The sequence below is a fragment of the Esox lucius genome, chromosome 19 (assembly GCF_011004845.1).
Source record: "Esox lucius isolate fEsoLuc1 chromosome 19, fEsoLuc1.pri, whole genome shotgun sequence".
Taxonomy (NCBI): Eukaryota; Metazoa; Chordata; class Actinopteri; order Esociformes; family Esocidae; genus Esox; species Esox lucius.
In genome coordinates, this window is record NC_047587.1 from 25,888,926 (window position 1) to 25,915,808 (window position 26,883).

Below are 26,883 nucleotides of genomic sequence, written 5' to 3' on the forward strand. Positions count from 1 at the left end.
TGCCAGGGTGTTCAGGCATTACAACACTCCTCCCATCCCGGGATCCACTGGGGGATTGTGCCAGGGTGTTCAGGCATTACAACACGCCTCCCATCCTGGGATCCACCGGGGGGGTGTGCCAGGGTGTTCTGGCATTACCACAGCACAGAGGCTTGACTCTGGGGTTATTGTTCATCTGTTATTCATTCTCTCTCTGTCTTTCTCCCTCTGTCTCTCTCTTTGTGTGTGTCAGGTTTCACTGTGGACTGGGTCTGAGCATGTTTGATTAGCAACTGCAGAACGAGAGGCTTGTCCCCCCCCACACACACACACTCACACATAGAGGACGTTTAACCTGTAATTGTGTCAAAGGCCTTTCTCCAGGCAGGCAGTGGGGGGGTCTGCAGTTAGGACTGAAACATGTTCAGCCTTCCCAGCCCCAATACTCAGATCGGGTCAGTGTGACTAGTATTTATGGTTACATTGTGGAGGCGTGGGGCCTTTTAAGATGTAAGTGTCATGTGACCTTCATATTTGTGCGACACAATAACTATAATTTCAGCGCTTAAATGGGATCTTTTTGGATTCTATTAACAGTCGTTTTAAAAGACCGTGCCTGTGTGTATTGGGCCTGTAATAACTGGTTGTTCCTCTGTCTTCACATGGAGGCTGTGTGTACTGGGACTGTAATAACTGGTTGTTTTTGTGTCTTCACATAGAGGCTGTGTGTACTGGGACTGTAATAACTGGTTGTTCCTCTGTCTTCATGTGGAGGCTGTGTGTACTGGGACTGTAATAACTGGTTGTTCCTCTGTCTTCACATGGAGGCTGTGTGTACTGGGACTGTAATAACTGGTTGTTCCTCTGTCTTCATGTGGAGGCTGTGTGTACTGGGACTGTAATAACTGGTTGTTCCTCTGTCTTCACATGGAGGCTGTGTGTACTGGGCTGTAAAAACTGGTTGTTCCTCTGTCTTCACATGGAGGCTGTGTGTACTGGGGCTGTAAAAACTGGTTGTTCCTCTGTCTTCATGTGGAGGCTGTGTGTACTGGGACTGTAATAACTGGTTGTTTTTGTGTCTTCACATGGAGGCTGTGTGTACTGGGACTGTAATAACTGGTTGTTCCTCTGTCTTCATGTGGAGGCTGTGTGTACTGGGACTGTAATAACTGGTTGTTCCTCTGTCTTCACATGGAGTCTATGTACTGGGCTGTAAAAACTGGTTGTTCCTCTGTCTTCACATGGAGGCTGTGTGTACTGGGGCTGTAAAAACTGGTTGTTCCTCTGTCTTCATGTGGAGGCTGTGTGTACAGGGGCTGTAATAACTGGTTGTTCCTCTGTCTTCACGTGGAGGCTGTGTGTACTGGGGCTGTAAAAACTGGTTGTTCCTCTGTCTTCACATGGAGGCTGTGTGTACTGGGACTGTAATAACTGGTTGTTTTTGTGTCTTCACGTGGAGGCTGGATGTACTGGGGCTGTAATAACTGGTTGTTCCTCTGTCTTCACGTGGAGGCTGGATGTACTGGGGCTGTAATAACTGGTTGTTCCTCTGACTTCACATGGAGGCTGTGTGTACTGGGCCTGTAATAACTGGTTGTTCCTCTGTCTTCATGTGGAGGCTGTGTGTACTGGGGCTGTAATAACTGGTTGTTCCTTTGTCTTCATGTGGAGGCTGTGTGTACTGGGGCTGTAATAACTGGTTGTTCCTCTGTCTTCATGTGGAGGCTGTGTGTATTGGGGCTGTAATAACTCGTTGTTCCTCTGTCTTCATGTGGAGGCTGTGTGTATTGGGGCTGTAATAACTGGTTGTTCCTCTGTCTTCATGTGGAGGCTGTGTGTATTGGGGCTGTAATAACTGGTTGTTCCTCTGTCTTCATGTGGAGGCTGTGTGTATTGGGGCTGTAATAACTGGTTGTTCCTCTGACTTCACATGGAGGCTGTGTGTACTGGGGCTGTAATAACTGGTTGTTCCTCTGACTTCACATGGAGGCTGTGTGTATTGGGGCTGTAACTGGTTGTTCCTCTGTCTTCACATGGAGGCTGTGTGTATTGGGGCTGTAACTGGTTGTTCCTCTGTCTTCACATGGAGGCTGTGTGTACTGGGGCTGTAACTGGTTGTTCCTCTGTCTTCACATGGAGGCTGTGTGTACTGGGGCTGTAACTGGTTGTTCCTCTGTCTTCACATGGAGGCTGTGTGTACTGGGGCTGTAACTGGTTGTTCTGCTCCTTCCTCAGGCTGATGCTAAGATGGTGTGTGACGTGGTGAGTCGTATGGAGGACACCGAGCCTTACTCTCCTGAGCTCCTGGGGGCTATGACCCGCCTGTGGTCCGACTCCGGCATCCAGGAGTGCTTCAGCCGCGCCCGAGAATACCAGCTCAATGACTCCGCCCAATAGTGAGTAGTACTATACCTCTGCTGCCCCCTGTAGGATGGCCTGGTTCGGGATCATCTATACCAAGAACATTACTCTGCTGGATGATTCAATCATTCATGAACATCATCTTCTGCACTACATTCATTTCAATGAAGTTGTGACAGTTCATGTACGACGAATACGAAGCACTACCGGTTAAAGCCATATGGAAATGTGTTGCTGTGTGTGGCTGAGATGTTATTCAGGATCACTTATGATGTTGTTTATTAAGGAGCCTGTGGGGTTTCCTCACATGACACTTCACTGAACTCTCAATATGTGGGAGAGTAGAGACGAAGGTGCCATGAAAAGCAATCATCAGCCCCAGCTGGGCCTCAGCCTGCTCCCAGCCATGGTTTATTCATTATCCACCTGCTCTGGTCATACTTGTGTCCAGCCCATCTGCTTCCCACCGTCCCAGCTAACATAATATGAATCACCAATGAATACTGCATTTGTTAAATGCAAAAGACAAACAATTCAAAGGCAGCTGTCTCTGAGTGTGAGGGTTTCATAAGTAAGTCATCAGGAGTCTAGTGAAAACAGCAGTGTAGAGGCAGAATAGCAGCAATGTAGTGCAGCAGAATGTAATGGAGCAGAATGTAGAGCAGCAGTATAGAACAGCAGTTCATTCAAACAACATCCAACATTGCAAACCTCATAGCCTTTAGGAAGGATGTTTGATTGACGTAATGGCCTAAAGAAATGTCTCTGTGACCGTGACCTACTATGCTGAATATAATCCGAAAGTTTGGTGTGGTCAGAGTAGATCAGATTTTGTCTACATTATGGAAACAGTGCATGACACTTGAAGGTGATACAGACAGATCTGTCATTCAATGTCCTTTGATGTATGAAAGCAGTCCACATGTAACAAGAGTCACTGCGCCCTGAGATGTCTGTTATCTACCTCCCCCTCTCTATCCACTGTCTCACCATCTCTTTGTCAGTGGCCCTGGACTGGTCCTCAGTGATAAACTGTCTTCATTTGGCCGTTTAGTTACAATATGCACATTCATTACACTGTTTACGTGGTACATTCATTACACTTATTTACATGGTAGTGTCTTCTCACAGTGTTTTTGAAAAGACTAGTTCTATCACATGCAATGCAAAAGAAGCATTTTAAGATTTTGAGTAAAAATTCACTGTTCTTCTAATTGGAGTACCCAAAATGATATTGAACATATTTCTTAAAGCTCCCGACCAGGTCATACGTGGCAGCCATTTTGTGCTGGAGAGCTCACCACCCATGAGCATCACTGAAACAATGCTATGCTTACCACATAATCTATACCAGAGGTCTGTCTGGGCTAGCGCCCCTCTTTGAACTGGGGCGTACCACATATGACCAATGTCTTTTTTCTTCCCGCCACATCAACCGTCCTGACTCGCCTCCCTCTCCAACCACGGCCTGTGGCATGGTAGCCAGCAGACCACAGGCTTGGTGCTGAGGGTTTGCCAGACGGACCGCTCAATGGAGTGGAGGGGAGGTGAACAGGGAGGAGAGGGAGATGGGGCATGGTGTGTGTGGGAGAGAGGTTGGGAGGGGATTTTACTGGCAGGATTCCATATAGTTGGGAGGGACATAAGTCCCCCCTACAAAGAGCGAGCCCCGACCTGACCACAGCAGTTGGACACAGCCTAATCCTTACAGCATTGAGCCTCATCTACAGGGAGAGCAGCACCAGGCTGAAGAGCATCAGAGCTACTGCTAATCATAGTGACATACATGGTCAGGCCTCTTGTCTCCGTCATGTCAGAGCACGACGATGCCACCTGCACTGATTAATCAGCAGAGAAGGAAACACTTAGAAGTGGGTTTCGTTCTGCTGGACACATCAATAAACCAGTGTTCCAGTGTAAACAGAAATTCACTTTTTGTTACAAAGCACTGGTAGTAGCTGGCACTGAGATATGTGGCACTAAATTGGGAGAGACTACAATACTAACAGACCTTTACAGGGATTTTTCTGTTATAGAAACTCTTGGCTGGGCGCATTAAAAGTTTTTTCGGCCCATCCAGACAGAAAATTTCAAAGATACATTGAAATCCATTACTTAAGTAAGAAAATATGCATGCATTTTTTAAGGAATACGGTACTAAGGTACAAAGTTGGAAAGCCAGAGATCTGTCTGTGCTCCTATATGCAAGACAATGTGCCCTCATGGGATGCCTCTATGGTGGAAAATGCCCTCCTGGTGCCCCCTGTTTTTATATATCCTTTTAAAAAGCAGTTTAGTGGCAGCATCATTCTACCTCAATTTTATTTCTGTTTGGAGCCAATAAACTCATCTAGACAGTTTTTAGAATCATTAGCATGTAGAAGTTAAAAGGTTAGCATGGAGACATTAAACGTATATTTAGAAAGAAAACGTAAAAAATGTCTGGATGAGTTTAATAGATTCAAAAGAGAGTGGAAATGAGGTAGAATCATCTCTTGGGTGGAGTACCCCTTTATTTTTGGTACAATCCTCACGCACACACACTCAGCCACACACCCTTTAGAATATTTAGTTGTCAGTGAGTTTAGTGCAGTCTGAGCTGTAACCTTCACACCCCACTACAGTGTGTGAGATTGGTTAACTAGCAATGTGTTACATTTAAACCAACAGAAAGATTGCAGTTTACTTAAGATGCATTACTAATGTGCGTAGACTGCATTTTCTGGTTTGTTTTGGTTTTTAAGCTTTTAACCATGTTATAGAATATGCTAGAGGATCCCTTGCTAGGTAGCATACTTAGCCATTTCTATGCTAACTGGTGGACTTGATCCAAATGAAATCAAACAGAAAGTGTAGTAATAGTAACTTTTACCTACTCTGATTCCAACACCCTGACGATCTCCCTACCCTGATTATGCTCCTCAACATACAGTTGAAGTCGGGAGTTTATATATACCTTAGCAAAATACATTTAAACTTTAGTTGTTCACAATTCCTGACATTTAATCCTAGTGAAATTCCCTTTCTTAGGTCAGTTAGGACTATTCCATATTTGCCCCCCCCCCCCATATTCCATATTTTTTATTTCAGGAAATTGGTTTTACAATAACAAACATATCCTTGGAGAATTTGTAGAATTTCAAGAAATTGTTTTAAAATATTATTAAGATATGGAGGGGCCTCTAAAATCATTAAAATATTTTGGGGTAAAGGGGCCTATCGCTTATCACTATGCGCATAGCTATGCCCTTGGACATGCCCCAGACCACGCCCACCACCTAAGCCCCTTTTTGATCCTCCTGCTATATGAAAACACCCCTTACATATCCAGCTGAAACTTGCTTTTCTTTATTTCTGAAGTACAAGAGGGAATGAGTGTGCCTAGGGCACAAATAGAAGGAAAGGACCGGTAGGAAGAAAAGAGCAGAAAGTAGAGGGACAACAAATCAGTGACGGACGGAAACAAGTGAAACAGGGAGGATTGCTTCCTTGGTGTATTCAAATAGTAAATCAAAGGGGAGTTGGAGGCTGTATCCTGTATTTCCATTATAATTTTTAATAGTTTTTGAAAACGTTTGGTTCTGAATGGTCTTAATGAAACATTGATGGACTCTCTGGACACAGACTGGTTGATGGTTACTACATCTCCCCTTATAACTCAGGGCTTGTTTACATTACGCTACATTTTCCGAGACATATCAAAGAAGACTCGAGACTTCAGATTATTTTTGTCATGGTGATGTAGGGATTGGAGACCAACTCATGAAATACGATAAGGGGTTTTATTTTCCCAACACAAATCATGTAAAAATAACTGAAGGGACATGCCCAAAATAAAGTGAGGTGTAATGCCTCCAAACCCTATACACAGAAGAAGCCGGGCTGATAGCAGTACACATACGCACGCACAATTCTGGTACTCACTGCACAGTGACATGGAAATAATAGCAGACTAAGCACTGGGGAAACAGAGGGCATTATATACAGTATCTCACGAAAGTGAGTACACCCCTCACAAAAAAAGTAGTGACAGCCACAGACTGTGAAGAAACATTCACAGTCTGTGCCACACAGCGCTCCCTCCCCGCCGCCCTCTACGCCCTTCTCCACCACAGTAAAGACAGCATAATCAGATCCCCTCAAAATAACACAACACACAGCCATTAATGTCGAAACCGCTGGCAACAAAAGTGAGTACACCCCTAAGTGAAAATGTCCAAATTGGCCCCAAAGTGTCAATATTTTGTGTGGCCACCATCATTTTCCAGCACTGCCTTAACCCTCTTGGGCATGCAGTTCATTATAGCTTCACAGGTTGCAACTGGAGTCCTCTTCCACTCCTCCATGAGGACATCACGGAGCTGGTGGATGTTAGAGACCACCTTCCACCTTCCGTTTGAGGATGCCCCACAGATGCTCAATAGGGTTTCGGTCTGGAGACATGCTTGGCCAGTCCATCACCTTTACCCTCAGAATCTTTAGCAAGGCAGTGGTCGTCTTGGAGGTATGTTTGGGGTCATTATCATGTTGGAATACTGCCCTGCGGCCCAGTCTCCGAAGGGAGGGGATCATGCTCTGCTTCAGTATGTCACAGTACATGTTGACATTCATGGTTCCCTCAATGAACTGTAGCTCCCCAGTGCCAGCGGCACTCATGCAGCCCCAGATCATGACATTCCCACCAACAAGCTAGACTGTAAGCATGATACACTTGTCTTTGTACTCCTCACCTGGTTGCCGCCACACACGTTTGACACCATCTGAACCAAATACGTTTATCTTGGTCTCATCAGACCACAGGACATGGTTCCAGTAATCCATGTCCTTAGTCTGCTTGTCTTCATCAAACTGTTTGCGGGCTTTCTTGTGTATTATCTTTAGAAGAGGCCTTCAACATCTGCAGCAATGCTGGCAGCACTCATATGTCTATTTCCCAAAGACAACCTCTGGATATGACGCTGAGCATGTGCAATCAACTTGTTTGGTCGACCATGGCGAGGCCTGTTCTTAGTGGAACCTGTCCTGTTAAACCACTGTATGGTCTTTGCCACCATGCTGCCGCTCATTTTCAGGGTCTTGGCAATCTTCTTATAGCCTAGGCCATCTTTGTGTAGGACAACAATTCTTTTTTTCAGATCCTCAGAGAGTTCTTTGCCATGAGGTGCCATGTTGAACTTCCAGTGACCAATATGAGGGAGTGTGAGAGCGATGACACCAAATTTAACACACCTGCTCCCCATTCACACCTGAGACCTTTTAACACTAACAGGTCACATGACATTGGGGAGGGAAAATAGCTAATTGGGCCCCAATTTGGACATTTTCACTTAGGGGTGTACTCACTTTTGTTGCCAGCGGTTTAGACATTAATGGCTGTGCGTTGTGTTATTTTGAGGGGACAGCAAATTTACACTGTTGTACAAGCTGTACACTCACTACTTTACATTGTCGCAAAGTGTCATTTCTTCAGTGTTCTTCAGTGTTCTTCAAAGATATAATCAAATATTTACAAAAATATCTTTACATTGTGAGATACTGTAGGTGTGATGATCAATGGGAGATACTGTAGGTGTGATGATCGGTACGGTAGTGCCTAGTAGGCAGGTGACGTAGACCTCCAGAGCTGGTGCAACAGAGGAATGCCAGCACCGGGGGGATTCGGGACACTTTTGTTGGTTAAACTTGCAGATATCATAGGTTTGAGTAGACCGAAATTCCCATGTATCGCACGCCATATTTCCGATAGAACCCCACTGAAGTTCTGCAAGTTTGAAGACAATTCTGTCAGAACAGTATCCGGTTTCTGTGCAGTGTGCACGCATATCACGCGATTTTCCAGCAATTGACGGGCACAATGCTGCGCGGTACGCCTTGAAAATGCCAGTGTAAATTCAAACGCTATGGAAATGATTATGCAAACCAAGTTACGGCCATCTAGAGTTTTGTTTTTTTCTCTCTTAATGTGAGCAAGCCCTTAGCAATGCAGTGGCCTGCTGTGGACTCAGGCCAGATCTTCAGGCACTGCTGTTGGTAAGCTGAATTAGTGCTGGGCAGCCTGCCATCCAAACAGACAGCTTGGCAACGGATGCAGCGCATCTACTGCTGAATATGGGCTTGTGTTAATCATTGATAAATTATTTTAAATTCTGTAGCATTTAGCAATTTATTACATCGTCTGTACGATAGTTCCATACATTCTATAGTTGCGTTGTCTTAGTTCCATTCACCCTATGTTTGTATTATGTAGTGTGTGGGGGTAGTGTTTTTCACAGTTTGTGACCGCAGTGAAATGTTCACATGCTGCTGCTGAATTCTGCTGAAGCCCAGCCAAGCCCTCTCTCTGCTGGACACAGACCCCTGGATCACCCATTATACATAAACATACCTAGATGCTGGGACAACAGTGTATCACAGTCCTGTCCCCAATGCCCACGACTGCCCTCCTAACCGGAGTGCACAGCTCCTCCCGTTGTCTTTTTCAGTATAATGTTTAGGGGTGGACTACTTTTTCTCAAATTATCATCAACTTATTTGTTTCTGTGGTGCAACGAAAAACTGTTCATCTACAACCCCGAATACCCAGAGTTCAGCCCCCCTGTCTCAGTGCAGAAAGTATAGGATTCAAAACCGAATACCATTCATTGGTTCTGACTGTCTCCTCTGTCTGTCTCTCTCCCCAGTTACCTAGACAGTTTAGACCGGATCGGTGCACCTGACTACCAGCCCACAGAGCAGGACATCCTCAGAACCCGAGTCAAGACCACTGGCATCGTAGAAACTCACTTCGTCTTCAAGAACCTTCACTTCAGGTAAAACCCTTGCGCCGTGCTCTTCATCATCACGCCATCGTCTACTGCAGCCACTAATTTTACACGTTGATTGATCCATTCCTAAATGGATTTGTTGGTTATGTTGCCTTTACACTAGACCAGGGTATCGAATTTAATTGCTTTGCCTCGTTGCGCTCTAGTGATTTCTTGTGAAAGTTTGGGCGCCTGTGAGCTCAATCGAGGTAGAAAACCAGGGATTGCATTCCCTCATGCGCATAAGGATCTCAGTTTAGACTTCCCGAACAGCGACAAACGCCACCACAGAACACAGGCAGATTCCGGAAACATTCTGGGGACAGATAGCAGGGCCTGCCCCACCCCTACACACCTGCCTGCTATTGGGATCTCGTCAAGGGAGATATTTAAGAGTTCTGAAGGAGCAGATTGGGGCCGAAGCTGAGAATATAGAGGCTACAAAAGATGCGAGGACAGGCAGTGCTACACTACAGAGGTGGAGGAAGACAGCCAGGAGTTGGAACGTTCAGAGGCCCCTGTGACTACAACCTCCCGCTCCCAACCAAACCGCAGCTGGAAGGCTGTCCGGACGATGAGCCACCCCGTCACAGTGGTTTGTTTTATGTTACTCAATCACCTCCTCCCCTTGCACTTCTCATCTTTTTAATGAAAAGACCTCCAGGGCCCTAAATCCTTCCCTATGTCTCTCTTCGTTACAATACACTTTACCCTGACCGTTCATAAAGTATATAACAGGCATATATGGTGCCTAAATGGTGATTAAGATATGTCATGAAAGGGTGTTTCCATTATTCTTACAAGGCATTTAAATTATTATTTTTAATGACTCAGCACTGGCATCAGCACAGAGCTCTGTGATTGAATTTTTGTTATATGTCTAAGCTCTGGCTCATTGGTTTATTCCTGTCAAATCTATTTAAGTTGTGACTATTTAAGTTTAAATAATGTAAGATTGTCTAGCATTATATAATTTTGTGGTGTTTAGTGTACTTTAAAATGCTGTGCCATTATATTGGTGTTGGTTGTTTAGTTGGCATAACATCATATTAGAGTTGGTTGTGCAGCTTGATATAACACCACCATATTGGTGTTTGTTGTTTAGCTTGGCGTTACTCCACCATTTTGATGTTGGTTGTTTAGCTTAGCATAACACCATATTTGAGTTGGTTAGCTTGGTATAACTCCATCATTTTGATGTTGGTTGTTTAGCTTGGCATAAAATCATATTAGAGTTAGTTGTTTAGCTTGGTATAACACCATCATATTGGTGCTGGATGTTTAGCTTAGCATAACATCATATTGGTGTTAGTTGTTTAGCTTGGTATAACACCATCATATTGGTGCTGGATGTTTAGCTTAGCATAACATCATATTGGAGTTTGTTGTTTAGCTTGGCATAACGCCATCATTTTGGTGTTGGTTGTTTAGCTTTGCATATCTCCATAATTTTTGTGTTTGTTTTTTAGCTTAGCATAACATTATCAAATTGGTGTTGGTTGTTTAGCTTGGCATAAAACCATTGTGTTTGTGTTGTTTGTTTTGCTTGGTGTAACTCTGTCATGTTGGTGTTGGTTGATAAAAATTATATAGGGCTTGTATTTTTGCTCTGTTTCTCACACTGAGGCCTGTCTGCATTTTCCAACAAAACAGCTCTTTGTTAATCCCCTTCTATCACTGTGTCAGCTGATTAAGACCAAATAATACATGAGGAAAACAAAGTGACAATATAATATGTATAAAACTTAGGCTTTAGGGCTATCAGGAGGTGGTGTTCCATTCATTACTTATTTGGGTCATACAGTTCCAGTTCTATTTTTTCAATATATATTTTCAGGCATGTATGCTTTATTGATTGAGAAAGTGGGGAAAGATAGAAGACAGTGTTTTTCCTGAAAGAGCTGCAGGATGAATTCGAACCCATGTTGAAACAGTACATTTGCAGCAGAGACAGCTGCTTATATCGCTGGACCACTCTAGGGCAATCGATTCCAGTTACTTTTCCCGAAATCTTTTTTAGAACACTCCAGGAAATAAATGGAAATTAGCACAAAATCTTCTTGGGAAATTGGGAAAGGAACCATCATTTTGCAATCCTGTTCTTGATCCTGAGACTCCCCAAGTCCCCACTGACCACCCTTTAACAAGACTGCTAACCTACTGTTCTAGTAAGGAAGAAATATTCTAGTCTAGTGGAGGCCTGGAAACGATTTAACATTGTCAAAACTGTCTAAATATTTAAGTGTAGACCCCATATATATTCTCACGATTGTAAATGTATTGGGATTCAATACTTTATTCTTGAATGACTGGTTTTGTTTTCCAAACATATTACTCACCATGCTGCAAATGAACACACAAGTGAACCAGGAGAATAAAAAAAATTATCAGCAAAGTATGCCCTATGATGGAGCAATACTGGAGTTTTGGTAAAGGCACACTAAACTAAATCATATTTATTTTTTAAAGGATTATGTAATATTTTGTAAAAAATTGGGGGGTTTGAACCACACAAAACACAGACGAGTGGTGGAATAAAATAAACAGATTGCTCGAAACTGGAGGTCAGTTACTTTTTATGGGGATTATAAGGGTGTAATCCCATGACCAGGGTATAATCCCATGACCAGGGTATAATCCCATGACCAGGGTATAATCCCATTGACCAGAGTATAATCCCATTGGCCAGAGTATAATCCCATGACTAGGCTATAATCTGCAATGATTGTTGACCTTGTGACGATTAGTCGCACATCTTACCTCCGTCTAGCACTTGGCCTTTCGTATTGTTGAATCACTAGACGGCTGCTCTTAGCCAATCACAGAAACAGGACAAGAAATCACTAGTCAACGCTAGTTAACGTTTACACAGCGCTCCCTGCTGAGAAGTAGTCAGTGTGAATGTAATAATCGCTAATTTAGTTAACCAAGTGTCTGTATGTGCCCGAGCCTTATCAGACGTAACAGAACACAGTCTCCTGTTAATCCTTGGCATTATACATTGGTTTGTCCGCTCCATTGTAACAGTGAGGTGTGTCTGTCAATCCACAGGATCCTTTACAAACATTAGACAGAGAACCTGTTTTATAGCGCAGTCAAACAATTATACCCACAGGTCCACACGGTTTGGGCTCATGTCCTGATACTTACGCGCTAGGCCGAGCTGGAACTGCCACAATTGTCAAAACGATTCAATTCAATAAAAACAACATCACAAAAGGTGTCCGTATAGATATTCCCCCGTCACTAGTCTAGTATTGTTGGACTGCTGTACTTTCCTGAACCTTCTCCAGTAACACCAAGATTAAGATGTGACTGGTATATCCGATGGTGTAAGAGATGGTGTAGTGGATGATGTAGTGAATAGTGTGGTGGATGGTGTAATGGAGGGTGTAGCAGTTGATGTAATGGATGATGTGTGTAGTGGATAGTACAAAGGATGATTAGGTTTATAGTGTAGTGGAACTTGTAGTGGATGGAGTAATAGATGTTGTAATGGATGATGTAGTATATAGTGTAATGGATGATGTAGTGGATGATGTACTGAATGGTTTAATGGATGTAGTGTATAGTGTATTGCATGATGTATTGTATACTTGGGTTGCACGATATTGGAAATAACTGACATTGCAATATTTTGTAATACTCTAATATCAATTCAGGCTAAAGTCAATGATCTAACATGTTGTGATATTAATAATGCATGTTGCTTACTCCAAAATAAAGGGGCTCATTTGTGAATGAAGAGGTGTGGTGTCTATAAGGGGATCCAGGAGATTACAGGAGGCTTTATCTCAGTACTCCAACCAGGTTAAAACAGAGCATTCTCTATGGAGGAAGTTTCATTATCACATTAGTGAATTAATATGAATGACAAAATCAAATCAAAAAGTAATTTAACATTTTATTACATTACAAATTAAATTACAAACCGCCTTTTTGAAAATAGAAAAATATCTTTTAAATTAAACTATTTGAAAAATGAAAAAGAGCAGCTATACACCAATCGTGAGTGGTTGACCAAATACAGTGTTTATAAAACAAATAATTTGTAATAATAAAAGCAAAACATAATTAATAAATACCAATGAACTTAACATTAATAACAAATATCAACACAGAACCATTGTATTTCACAAACCTTTGTTTTAAAAAAAAACAGTTCCAAAGGAAAACAGTGTTGATCATCATGGATAGACAAATGCCGATTAAATTAAACTTGTCAACTGTATAAAATTTGATTTCTGTCTAAACAGAGTACCTAGTAAAATAAATAAATTTCTTTCTCACAACTGTAGAATAATTTAGTAAATCTAAATTCTATTCAAATATAATAACTTGACTTTGAGCATGTATACATTGCTCACTCAAACTTGAAGGTTTTTGGCCAAGAATACCTGTCTATTCTCCATTACAGGCGACTTAGTGACAGATTCCAGGACATCCATATCTTGCCAGGTTAGAATTAGATGCCATGTCTTCCTGTCCTCAGACAGGACCTGAGTTATAGCCTTCTGCTTCTCTAGTATCCTGCTGATAATTTTCTGTCTGGAACCCCATCTTGTTTGGCATTCTGATATGAGGGAATGTGAAGGTAGATTGAGTTCATTCTGTGCTCTTTCAAGAGCACTTCTGGCCTTCCAGCTGCGTGAGAAGTGACCCACCAGCTTCTTGCAGACACCTGCAGCATGGTCAATGCGTCCATCCTTTTTCACTGCATTTTCTAAGTACTTATTATTATACACATTTAATACATTTACTTAAATAAATGATTTATAAAAAAAATTGCTCATAAAACTGTTAAGCAAATTATTACACAAATAGTTATTTACAGATAACATTTAGAGTTTCAGCATGCTTTCCTTATGTTCATTCTCATATGCAGTGGGGATAACAAGTATTTGATACACTGCTGATTTTGCAGGTTTTCCTACTTACAAAGCATATAGAGGTCTGTATATTTTTATCATAGGTACACTTCAACTCTGAGAGACAGAATCTAAAACAAAAATACAGAAAATCACATTGTATGATTTTTAAATAATTAATTTGCATTTTATTGCAGAAAATCATCCCCTGGCTGTTGGTACCATGTCTTTGGCGACATGAAATGTTATTGAATCTGTGATTTCTCTCTGCCGTTTGGAACCTTTCTCATATGGTGTAATACTGTCAAAGGCATCCGAAGTAGACTTTTGCTTTGGAGGGCATTGAGATGCTTTTCACTCGTCTTACAAAGATTTGTGGTGCCGCCTTAAATGATTGAACACATTGGTCGTGTTGCCTCGAGTTGTGGCCACAATTGCAAGGCACTCTTGACAAAGTACCTGTTTTTAGTCAACATCATCCTGTCTGTAACCGAAATATTTCCATATAATTGACAATGCTTTCCTTTTTGCAACCAAATTCTCAATTTCGGTCTTTTTTGCCTGTTCCTCGCTCATCATTTCGTCACGCGCAAGCAGAGCCTGCATGTCAACCACGTGCAGCAACGAACCATGTTTAAAATAATAATAATAAACTGTGTATCCAGTAACCCATAAATCTGAGTAAATTACTTACAGATAATGCTAGTTTAACATAAAAATATATATATTGTAGACTGATATATGTTTACCTTACTAAATCGCACGTTCTGAGATGTGACTATTGTGGATGCATACATCCCAATGTCGATGCTGAAACGATATATCGTGCAACCCTATTGTATAGTGTATTGGATGGTGTAATGGACGATGTAGTGGATGATGTAATGTAGTGTATTGGATTGTGGAGTGTATAGTATATGGGATGGCGTAATGGGTGATGTAGTGTATAGGTTAATGGATGATGTAGTGTATAATGTATTGGGTTGTGTAATTGATAATGTAGTGTATAATGTATTGGACTGTGTAATTGGTAATGTAGTGTATAATGTATTGGACTGTGTAATTGGTAATGTAGTGTATAGTGTATTGGATGGTGTAATAGAGGCTGTGTGTTCCATAGGCTGTTTGATGTTGGAGGACAGAGGTCGGAGAGGAAGAAATGGATCCACTGCTTTGAGGACGTGACAGCCATTATCTTCTGCGTGGCACTGAGTGGGTATGACCAGGTGCTGCATGAAGACGAGACCACGGTGAGTCACACACACACACACACACACACACTATTAAATCATTAGGTCTCTATAAAACACTCTACAATGCACTGAATTAAATTCCATGTAATATGGGTCATGTATGTATTCTTGATTGAAAACATGATCATAATGAACCGCAGCTTCCTCCACTGGAGGGAATAATCCAGTTCTGCTGCTCCTCATGTGAAGGGCTGTACTATAACCCAGGTCTGCTGCTCCTCATGTGAAGGGCTGTACTATAACCCAGGTCTGCTGCTCCTCATGTGAAGGGCTGTACTATAACCCAGGTCTGCTGCTCCTCATGTGAAGGGCTGTACTATAACCCAGGTGTGCTGCTCATCATGTGAAGGGCTGTACTATAACCCAGGTCTGCTGCTCCTCATGTGAAGGGCTGTACTATAACCCAGGTCTGCTGCTCCTCATGTGAAGGGCTGTACTATAACCCAGGTCTGCTGCTCCTCATGTGAAGGGCTGTACTATAACCCAGGTCTGCTGCTCCTCATGTGAAGGGCTGTACCATAACCCAGGTGTGCTGCTCCTCATGTGAAGGGCTGTACTATAACCCAGGTCTGCTGCTCCTCATGTGAAGGGCTGTACTATAACCCAGGTCTGCTGCTCCTCATGTAAAGGGCTGTACTATAACCCAGGTTTGCTGCTCCTCATGTGAAGGGCTGCACTATAACCCAGGTCTGCTGCTCCTCATGTGGAGGGCTGTACTATAACCCAGGTCTGCTGCTCCTCATGTGGAGGGCTGTACTATAACCCAGGTCTGCTGCTCCTCATGTGGAGGGCTCCTCCACCATAACCTCTTGTGGAATGTGAAGTGGTTTAGCTGTACTGTAAAACTCAATGCACATGGAAGCTCCTGTAGATTACAACGACATGTGTGTTTACATTCTATTGTATATGCAAATATATGTGAGGTGTGATCCATAATTCAACATTAAATAAGTGTACTGTTGCTGTATGTCTCCATGCAAACACCGCAGTCATGTCCCATGTGGTTCCAGCCAGTCCTCCACCATGACATCTGTTCTCATCAAGCTCAGACCAACAAGCTGATCTTCATCCACTTACATAGTTTGGTGTGGTCGAGAGCCTGTCTCTACCATTTATAGCTCTAGTATCCAGTATAATCTCTCCCAGACCAGGCCCTGTTTAAAAGGCTCCTCACATTCCTACTACTGCCATTTCCAAAATGAAAACAGCTGGGTTTATTTTTCCTATTTAAAAACAACAAAATGTATCAAAATAGATTCCCTTTAATGTAGTGTAGTCTGTTTCCATTCATGTGATTTACAGACATGATCAACACAAAAGGAAAGGAACAATGACTGCTGAGCTATGCTTTTGACAAGATGACACACTTCTGAATGAAAGTTATATTTGTATATTCCTGGACTCACACACACAGACCCACACAATACAACACGCATATTTCATCTCTCGCTATCTCTGTCTGCCTCTCTGCCTACCTGTTTTCACCTTTACGGCAGTAACCACCATAGACTCAACACAGCAGGTCATTGAAACATGTTTTCACAGCCGTTCTGTTCAGTAATTGCATCTGCGAGGTTTGATTTGGGACCTTCCTGCCTGCTCTACATTTTTCTCCTTTCACCGTTCCGGGAGTGTGCGTGCGTGCGTGCGTGCGTGCGTGAGAGGGGAGATGAGTTGGGCTCTTGTGCATGTTCATCTCTGCTCCCCTGAGCAAACCCCGCCCCCCGGCAGCTCTGGTCTCTTCTTCAACGTCCTCTCGTCTCAGCTGCTCTCCTGTCTCGCCATCGGCTGTCCTCTCTAACCAATCGCCAAAAGCTAAAACACGCCTGGTTCCGCAGAGGGCCTCCCACCACACATGATCACAGGTAAACCATCTAGAAGGACCCAGACTCAGAAATGAACTGGACAGAATTGAAAGCAGCGCTCCTGGTTGTGATGTGATTATTAGCATGTCTGTGTGTTGACCTTTGAGCCCCTGTGATTTGCTCTTCGGAATGATGTTAATGACACTAAGACAAATATGTATATGATGGGACACCTGAATGAACAGAATGTGTGTCCTTGTTCTCAAAGAGTCATCAAAAGCTGATTGAGTAGATGACATAAATGCTTACATATTTTTTTCGTATATCCTATTTCTTTCTATTACATTTGGGAAATTACTAACATTACAGGAAAAGCAGTCTGTGACCCTTTTTCATGTTCTCTTTTGGGCTGTACTGTCATAGGATTTTCAGAGCTTTCCTCTGCACTGTTTCATATGGTTGGCACTCTGAGGGCTTTCCTCTGTGCTATTTGAATCGATTGGCTGTGCAAGCCCTCTCTGCTGCTTTAAGTGTTATGTTATTGGCTGTTAAAGGAGCTATTGTTAAGAACAAAGCGAAAACTCACTCAAATTAGAGAGCGTCTGCTTCCAACTCTGATTTAACATTTAAACAGGCAAACACTGGGTTGAAGTAACATGAAATAGAAATTAATTTGCGTGTATTAAGCGAGAAAAAGGGAAGCACACAGTTTGTCGGTCTTTTTGGCTACCCAATAACTTTGCGCATGAACTTGGCTAATTTCCCAGGATTGTAGATACTTGTCATAAAAGCCATATTACCATGAAATTGTGGCAAACACATCTGTGATATTTTAAACTTTATTTTAGTTTTCATTGGGTGTGGCCCATAGATTCATGGAAATGGTCTCTATAGTTTCTCGTCTGCTTTCTAGTTTCCTTTCTTCACTCATTTCTTGTCTTTTTTTTAATCTGTGCGTGCGTGTGTGTGTGTGTGTTTTTGTGTGTGCATGCAAGCATGTTAGCACGTAGGTTAACACGTTTCTGTGCACGCCCCTCAAACTAAAACAAGTTGTTAGTCCCCCTGAACATCCATAGGATGTGCTGGGTTTTGCTGGTGTGTGTTTGTTGGTGTTTGAGATATAGTTAGAAATAGTGACATGATGTTTTCTCTACCCACAGAACCGCATGCATGAGTCTATGAAACTGTTCGACAGCATCTGTAACAACAAATGGTTCACACATACCTCCATCATTCTATTTCTCAACAAGAAGGACATATTCGAGCAGAAAATTGAGAAATCTCCCCTTAGTATCTGCTTCCCGGAATACACAGGTAATTGATGAGTAGTGGAGACTGATGAGAAAATGGAGGGAGGGGAAAAGCTGGAAGAGGGATGATTAGCATTCTGAATCAGAACAGTAGGAGATGATTCTTTATTTTTTTGTATTCAATGATCAGTTCATCATCCCTGTTACAACTCCATTTTATAATTTTAGTGCTTATACAGTGGATTGAATAAGATTCACCCCTTTTGAATTTTGATGCATTAAAAAGCAATTGAAATGGATGTGATTAGGTTTTTAGCTGGGTAGCATTAGCTATTATTGTTCAATATGTGCCTTGGAAAATTCCTGTGAGATCGAAGTAGAAAGGTTAATCTTGGCAGAATTGTAAATGGCACTGGTCTACACCATCCCATGCAATGTCATGCCAATTGACCGCATGGTGGCGCTACAATATGTTGGCACATTTTCAAAAGCTCACTCTCCTCAACCTGTATGACGCTGACTTGCAACAATCAGTTAATCCACACAAGGAACCCATTTACCTCTAGGACCCATAAACTCTGCCATTATGGATGGAGTGGGTATTTTTATTTTATAAACATCTAAACATCTAAATCCTTACTCCTCTGGGATAGAATGACTGATCTGTACTTAACTTGCAGTGTAGCATCTATATACAGCTCCGGGAAAAACAAAGAGACCACTGCACCTTTTATTTAAAAAAAATTTAAAGTCAAAAAGGTTTTGAGTGAGGAACAGAAGGGTTTAAATTAAGAGACCACTGCAAATTGAACGCTTCTGTTCCTTACTTAAAACTTTCCTTTTCAACTGTTTTGGAAAGGAAAGAAAAAGGTGCAGTGGTCTCTTAATTTTGTCCAGAGCTGTATATATATATATTACAGATGAAAACATTCAAAAATGTGGGCGGGATCAAACACATAATGCCTACAGTATAAATCATGCATAGATATTCAGATAATAGAAATTGTGTTGAACATGTTCACAAAAATGGTTGAGATTGACCACACAATTGCATTATGAACGCCATGTGTATATATATCTCCTAAAACATTTGATATAGACTGGGAAAATATTGCACACGTGTTCAGTTATATAAGTCCAGCTTAATTATTTAACTGTAACTTAAATATATTATGGTAAACAGCCAAAATAACAGAACGTGTCAGTGTCTAATTATTTACGGGTCTAACTGTACATGCTCACTTTGAATTTGATCCCAGCAACACGTTTCAAAAAAGCTGGGACAAGGGCAACAAAAGACTCAAAAAGTTGTGTAATGCTAAAAAACTAAACTTGGTAGAATATCACACAACTAATTAGGTCAGTTGGCAACAGGTCAATTACATGACTGGGTATTCAAAGATTTTTCTAGGGAGGATTTGTCTGTCAGAAGTGAGGATGGGGAGGGGTTCACCACTCTGTAAAAGTCTCCACAGGAAAATAGTGCCATAATTCAAGAATAACGTATCACAGCGTTAAATTACAAAGAGTTTGGGGATCTCATCATCTATGGGACACAAAATCAATAAAATATTCAGAGAATTTGGTGAAATCTCTGTACGCAAGGGATAAGGGCGAAAACCAAAACTGGATGTCCAGCAAGGTATTAAAAATATTAACACAGTATGTTGCTGCGTCCACAAATGCAAATTTAAACTCTACCATGCAAAGAAGAAGTCATACATAAACATCATCCAGAAGTGCCAGTGCCTTCTCTGGGCCCGAGATCATTTTAGATGGACTGAGGCAAATTGGAAAACTGTCCTGTAGTCTGACAAATCAACATTTTAGATTATTTTTGGGAATCATGGACTCCGGGCTAAAGAGGAGTGGGACCATCTGGCTTGTTATCAGCGCACAGTTCAAAAGCCAGCATCCATGATGGTATGGGGGTGCATTGGTGCACATGGCATGGGTGACTTGCACAGCTGTGAAGGCACCATTAATGCTGAACAATATATACAGGTTTTTGAGCAACATATGCTGCCATCCAGACAACTTCTTCTTCAGGGAAGGCCTCGCTTTTTTCAGCATGGCTCCTTAGTTAAAGAGTCTGGGTGCTAAACTGGCCTGCCTGCAGTCCAAACCTGTCTCCCATTGAAAACATTTGGTGCATGATGAAACAAAAAATATGACAAAGGAGGCCTCAAACTGTTGAGCAGCTGCAATCCTATGTAAAGCCAGAATGGGAATACATTTCACTTTCAAAACTACAGCAGTTTGTCTCCTCAGTCCCGAAATGCTAACAGAGTATTGTTAAAAGAAGAGGTGATGCAACACAGTTGTTAACATGCCCCTGTCCCAAATTTATTTACACGTGTTGCTGGAATCAAATTCAAAATTGCCATCTATTTTTCCAAAAACAATAACATTTCTCAGTTTCAACATTTAATATGTTGTCTTTGTATTATTTTCATTTAAGTATAGGGATTAATGATTTGCACTTCATTGCATTCTGTTTTTATTTGCATTTTACGCAGGGTCCCAACTTTTTTGGAAAGTTTATATATACAAGGTTGGATTGGACCAACAGTTCCGTAGAAGTAGCATTTTACTGCGTGAAACATAATTTAAAATGATAGAAAATACATTGAAAACCTACGGCATTATCTTTTTTAGTCGGTTAAGGAGTAGAGAACGAGGTGATTATGTGGAGATTCATAATTTGCCTTGATGGTGGCACAGTGGGTGCTCTGTTAAAACCCGGAAACACTGCTTACAGCATTAATTGTGATAGCTTTTCTGTTGATGAACTGACACAAAATAATGTTAATGAGTGAAAATGTGTTGAACCTTTTTTAAATGTCAATAGAAATAAAACACTAGTATACTGAGTAGATTATTATTCCCGCCCAAGTCAATACATGTTGGAAACACCTGGTGCAGCGCACATTAAATATTTAGTAGGTCAGTCACAAAAAATCTCAATTCCATTACAAACATTCTAATGCTACTAAATGCAAAGTCTGACAGAGGTGAAATCTTATTCAATCCACAGAACATGCTTTAAGCCAACCAAGTCCTCATTCCGCAGTAAAAGGAGAACCAAGCCATTTACTGTAGGAAGAGTGTCGTTTTTACAGTGGCTGTTTTTTTTTCTTATGCATTTTATTGTCTTAAACATACTGGTGCTTTTCCTACACACTGCTCTGTGACGTGTTTGTGCAGGCCCGGACACCTTCATGGAGGCGGTGGCTCACATCCAGTCTCAGTACGAGAGCAAGAACAAGTCCCTGGACAAGGAAGTGTACGCTCACATCACCTGCGCCACCGACACCAACAACATCCAGTTTGTGTTTGACGCCGTCACTGACGTCATCATCGCCAACAACCTGCGTGGCTGTGGCCTGTATTAACACTGCCTGACACACTGTCCTGGGATGGACCTCTTCACCTACATATCAGATGAATACGCCTTTTAGATCTGTTCCATAACAAGACATTTTAACGCAGTTGTGTAAAGAGCGCCAGCTTGTTTTTTTTATGCCTGAGGAATTGAACATCACAGGGAGTGAATCCAGGAAGGAGAGATGACTCTTGACTGGAGCATTTAGTTTAGTGTGATGGTAAAGAATATATATTTGGATAATCACTCACCTGCGAAACGTTTCAACACAGTCTATACATCCATGGTGAATCACATTTTCAGGGCTCTCCCAGCTGAGACAGCAGTCTAATGCCCATTCCTGAAGTTGACCACAACGTAGATTGACCCTGACCACGCTGGGTAACCAGTGGCTAAATGGCTACAGAGGGAGGGGGGTAGGAGGGATTTCTTGGCCTCATGGCACTCTAACAAAGCAACTTGGGCCCCTCCGAGGTAAATTTTGACCGGTGGGTGATAGTGCCATCACACTCATGGGCCCATGGGTTTAGGTACAATTTCATATTCAGAAATTGGGAGAAGGAGGACAAAAAAGGGGTAACCAGATTTTCAAAGCAGGAGATATTACATCCCTGTGTTTCAGATTATTAGTTAGTAATTAATTAGTAGATTATTGCTGTATGTTTGACAATACAGTGCATTGTTTTGCTAAAACACTAAGGCAGTCATTACGGTTGTGTAACTGGCATTTACAGCTTACAAGAACATGGGCTCATCTTTACCAACAAAGTGTCTCTTGTAATTTTGCTTATTGAGTGGTAGTCATCTGATATGTAAGAAATTTGTGCCTTGACCATTTTGTGAAGATGGAATCAGAGTTTTTTTAGTTGGAGATTTTCTTGTGACTTGTGGAAGATGGTACCTTGTAAATAATGTGAATTTGTGGATTTGTTTTTAGGAAAAAAATATTTGTTCCGCTTGTGTGGGATCTAAGATTGTATTGTCTTAGAAAGCTTTTCATGCTATTGTTGCTACAAGTCCACGTTTTGTAAGATTAATTTCTAGGGTTTGAATTGTGTAGGATTTCAAATTGCATTTAAGGTTTTGAGCCCCATACACTGCAGTAGCGTCACTGAAGGCTGCTTCTACTGTATTTTTTTGTGGTACTGACCGACACCGTGTATTATGCAAATTGGTAGCAGGGTCAATCTGTGTAGAAGTCCCTGCCGGAAATTGAGTTGAAGCGGTAGAAATATTCACTTGTCATATTTAGTCTAGATTGTCATATTGCAGTGTAGGTGTCTCAGCAGTCTCAGTCAAGCGGAGTTGTTTGCCTTGTGTTAATGGTGATTGGTCTGGCTCTGTCAGCAACTACTTTACCTTACCACTGCTAATGCTGGATTCTTAATGGTGTAAGGAGAATAACGTTTGTAGCGTGCATTCTCACATACAGTGGGGCAAAAAAGTATTTAGTCAGCCACCAATTGTGCAAGTTCTCCCACTTAAAAAGATGAGAGGCCTGTAATTTTCATCATAGGTACACTTCAACTATGAGAGACAAAATGAGGTCCACAACCTCAAACAGTCACACTCCAAACTCCACAATGGTCAAGACCAAAGAGCTTTCAAAGGACATAAGAAACAAAATTGTAGACCTGCACCAGGCTGGGAAGACTGAATCTGCAATAGGTAAGCAGCTTGGTGTGAAGAAATCAACTGTGGGAGCAATTATAAGAAAATGGAGGACATACAAGACCACTGATAATCTCCCTCGATTCAAGGCTCCACGCAAGATCGCACCCTGTGGGGTAATTTCAAGGTCCTGGAGTGGCCTAGCCAGTTACCAGATCTCAACCCCATAGAAAATCTTTGGAGGGAGTTGAAAGTCTGTGTTGCCCAGCAACAGCCCCAAAACATCACTGCTCTAGAGGAGATCTGCATGGAGGAATAGGCCAAAATACCAGCAACAGTGTGTGAAAACCTTGTGAAGACTTACAGAAAACGTTTGACCTCTGTCATTGCCAACAAAGGGTATATACCAAAGTATTGAGATGAACTTTTGTTATTGACCAAATACTTATTTTCCAACATAATTTACCAATAAATTCATTAAAAATCCTACAATGTGATTTTCTGGATTTTCTTTTTCTCATTTTGTCTCTCATAGTTGAAGTGTACCTATGATGAAAATTACAGGCCTCTCATCTTTTTGAGTAGGAGAACATGCACAATTGGTGTCTGACTAAATACTTTCTTGCCCCACTGTAGATAGTAATACCTAAAAAAATAAATCGGTACCCACCAGGTTTTGGTGCATGTCCCCACTGGGTAAAATTATATTTCTGGTTTAGAAAGAATAGAATGTGTTAGAACTGTGGTTACTTTAGGATCTAGGCATTACCGGTTAGGTTTAGACATTAGGGCTGAGTTAAGTTTAGGCAAAAATTGTTAGATTATTGAAGTTAAGTTTAGGGTAAAATTAAGAGTTAAGGTTAGGTTTTACGGATGGGGAATAGGGAAAATGTGGGCATCCTTACTGGTTGTACTGACTTGGTGGGGACCATAACTTTCTGAAAGGTTAGCAAAACAAGAACAATTTGACTTATGGAGACATTTCACCAGTCCCCAAAGAGCTGTTTTACTGGTTAGGTTTAGGGTAAAAGTTACAATTGGGGTTGATATTAAGGTTAGGTCTAAGGTTAAGCTTAAGTTTTGTTTAGGCTTATGTCAGGGTTAGCAATAGGGACAATGAGATTTTTAATAGGAATACAATGGTGGGGTCCTCACCACAGGGATAGTGAAATATCTGAGGGATAATGTGTTTGTGATAATCTGTGGATTGATTATTAAGCATTTTCATTCCTAATTAGACAAGAGTACATCCAATGTCACAACACCCTCCCTGTCATTTACTAAATTATGCCAAAATGCTCCAAGAATGGCCAAACACATCTTGGTTTCTTGCCAAATGATGCACTGCTCCCTCCTCTTTTAGCTGTAGCCTACAAGTGTGTGACTGTCGTCACGTTACGGCTGTAGCAGGCTCTCTTAGACATCACCGATGTGTCTGCCTCCCAGCGTCACACCCGCAAATGTGCCAAGCGAGTGGGGGTAGGGCAGATGTTTCCATGTCAGTTGCTCTCAGCAGTGTCAGGTGACCCATGATAGCCTATGCCACTGCAGTGATTCCGTGAGCTAGGGTAAAAGATGTCGGCTCTGGCGCAGTGCACTGCAGCGTCACCGAAACATGGTGTGTTGCCTCGGTAGGTGCGCAGGACTCAAGGTGGCCATGGCAGAGTCAACACACCGGCTTGTCGGTGATCCGCGACAGGACGGGCCTCCCGAGTCCACCGGATTCTGTGCCAAATGTGTTGAGTCAGTGTTGCGTGCCACATTTGACATTCCCTGATGAGTAAGTAGCGTGTTCGTGCGGCGTGGCATTCAGAGTCCTCAGCTGGGGCTGATATCTGTTTCGTACCCGGGGCTACGTTGGAGGCCGTCAGACGTCCGTAACAGGGCACGTGTCCTGGGGCAGACCCCCACACTGCGTCTCTCTGCTCATCTTACAGCCTGGCCTTAAACCTGACTGATGGCCTATAAACCCTGTGTCCATGGTCCAGGGAATGAAGGGTAATAACATCGCCAGGCAGATAGTACGCCGGGTAATAGAGTTTATGTCCACAGCAGTGAGAGTGATGGAGTCTTAGAGTCAAGGTAAAGAGACACATTGGCACTTGTGTCTGTCTGGGGGAAATGGTTCGCTGAACATGTGGCCGTGAGGAAACCGAATCTCAGGTCTGGAGGGCAACATGGCTGAAATCTGATGTGATGTGCCGTATTGGTGTCCACTGATGTAATAGAGATGGTTCATGTTCAGTAGCGGTCTGAAGATGTAGAACAGTTGATTTAAGTGCCAGACTCTCCCTGCTCCTAGTCTGACAATCCCAGTTCTGCTCTATTTCTTATACTCACACACACAGACACACACACACACAGACACATGCAAACACACACATACAGGTACTCTCTAACAGCAGGCAAAAACCTACCAGTATTTTAACTGCTGACGTAAATGGTACAAAAGTTAGCGCAACAATAGACTTGAAGGCAGAATACGCAAATCCTCCTTTGACCTTTGCTGAATGCACCCGGTGTTACATGAAAACTGCCTCTGTATCACCATTGTAGGAACACATTGGAGACTATTCTCTGCAGCTTACCACAACCCCCATGACAAGTCATTGAATGGAAGTATCCCTTCAAACCATCCCTGTTTACCAGGGCACCAAACCCCTCCCAGAAGCCCTAGCCAGCTGACAGTCCACTAGGTCGCTGATAGAAGGTCCTGTTGTCCAGGGGTGTTGTCTGTGTATCTCTGCTGTAATTATTGTTTGCTCATGTGTATCTTTCACTGTTGTGTTTATTTATTGAACAAAATAATAAAGAACCACATGAAATGCTCCCTGTCCCTCTCTCTCCCCTTCTTTCTTTGTCAAACCTCCTTCTCTGTGACTCTTGGCTCTCTTTCTGCATCATGTTTACCCTGGAAAAGGAAATTATTTAAATGGAGGGCATTTTATTCATGTTGGATGATGATGATCAGGTTTGTGTGTGTTCTATGAAGGGAGTGTTTTGCTGTTCCTTTCTTTCTCCCTGGGTCTTACTGTCGCTCTCTCTTCCTGTCTCTGTTTCTCTCTTGTTTTCTTTTGCCCAATGGGAAGCTGCTGAACTACTTATGAGTGTGTCGCTGATTGCAGTACAGAACCCAGGGGACTGTTAAAAACAAACTACTGCCCAAAGCACTCACATTTCATGGTTCTCGATTCCTGTGAGGAAACAACTTTAATACCATTAAAAATCCTATTTTCCTTAGCCCTAAACTTAATCCTAATTCTAAATTTGATTTCACAAACTAACTACCCAATCCCTGAACAAACCCTAACCTCTATTTTCTCTAGTAAAATGGCTGTACAGTCAGATATTCCTTGTTTTACCATCTATGTGGGGATTCTCAGTTCATCCACGCTTGGTATAATATCAAAACACGTAAACATGCAAAGACTTACACCAAAAATATATTACATTTTTTGAAATAACTATAATTTCATAACTTATATACTTTGGGAAATGACAACATGATGTCATAATGTTAGCTAAATTCCTGGTAATTCCAGATTTTTCTTTTAGCCCTGCCTTAACC

The 26,883-nt window shown here is 42.1% G+C and overlaps 1 protein-coding gene across 2 annotated transcripts in view; it reads left to right on the forward strand.

Moving 5' to 3' along the window:
* Positions 1-26,883, forward strand: part of gnao1a (guanine nucleotide binding protein (G protein), alpha activating activity polypeptide O, a) — a 113,765-nt gene that overhangs the window by 82,769 nt on the left and 4,113 nt on the right. The window contains exons 4-8 of one of the 2 annotated variants that reach the window (XM_010883962.4): positions 2,215-2,375; positions 9,021-9,149; positions 15,132-15,261; positions 18,230-18,383; positions 21,527-23,189. In XM_010883962.4, coding sequence (XP_010882264.1) covers positions 2,215-2,375; positions 9,021-9,149; positions 15,132-15,261; positions 18,230-18,383; positions 21,527-21,714 — 762 coding nt within the window. In that variant the 3' untranslated portion in view covers positions 21,715-23,189. Of the gene's footprint in view, positions 1-2,214; positions 2,376-9,020; positions 9,150-15,131; positions 15,262-18,229; positions 18,384-21,526; positions 23,190-26,883 lie in introns of those variants that run through there. The other variant, XM_010883961.5, reaches the window with a different exon arrangement.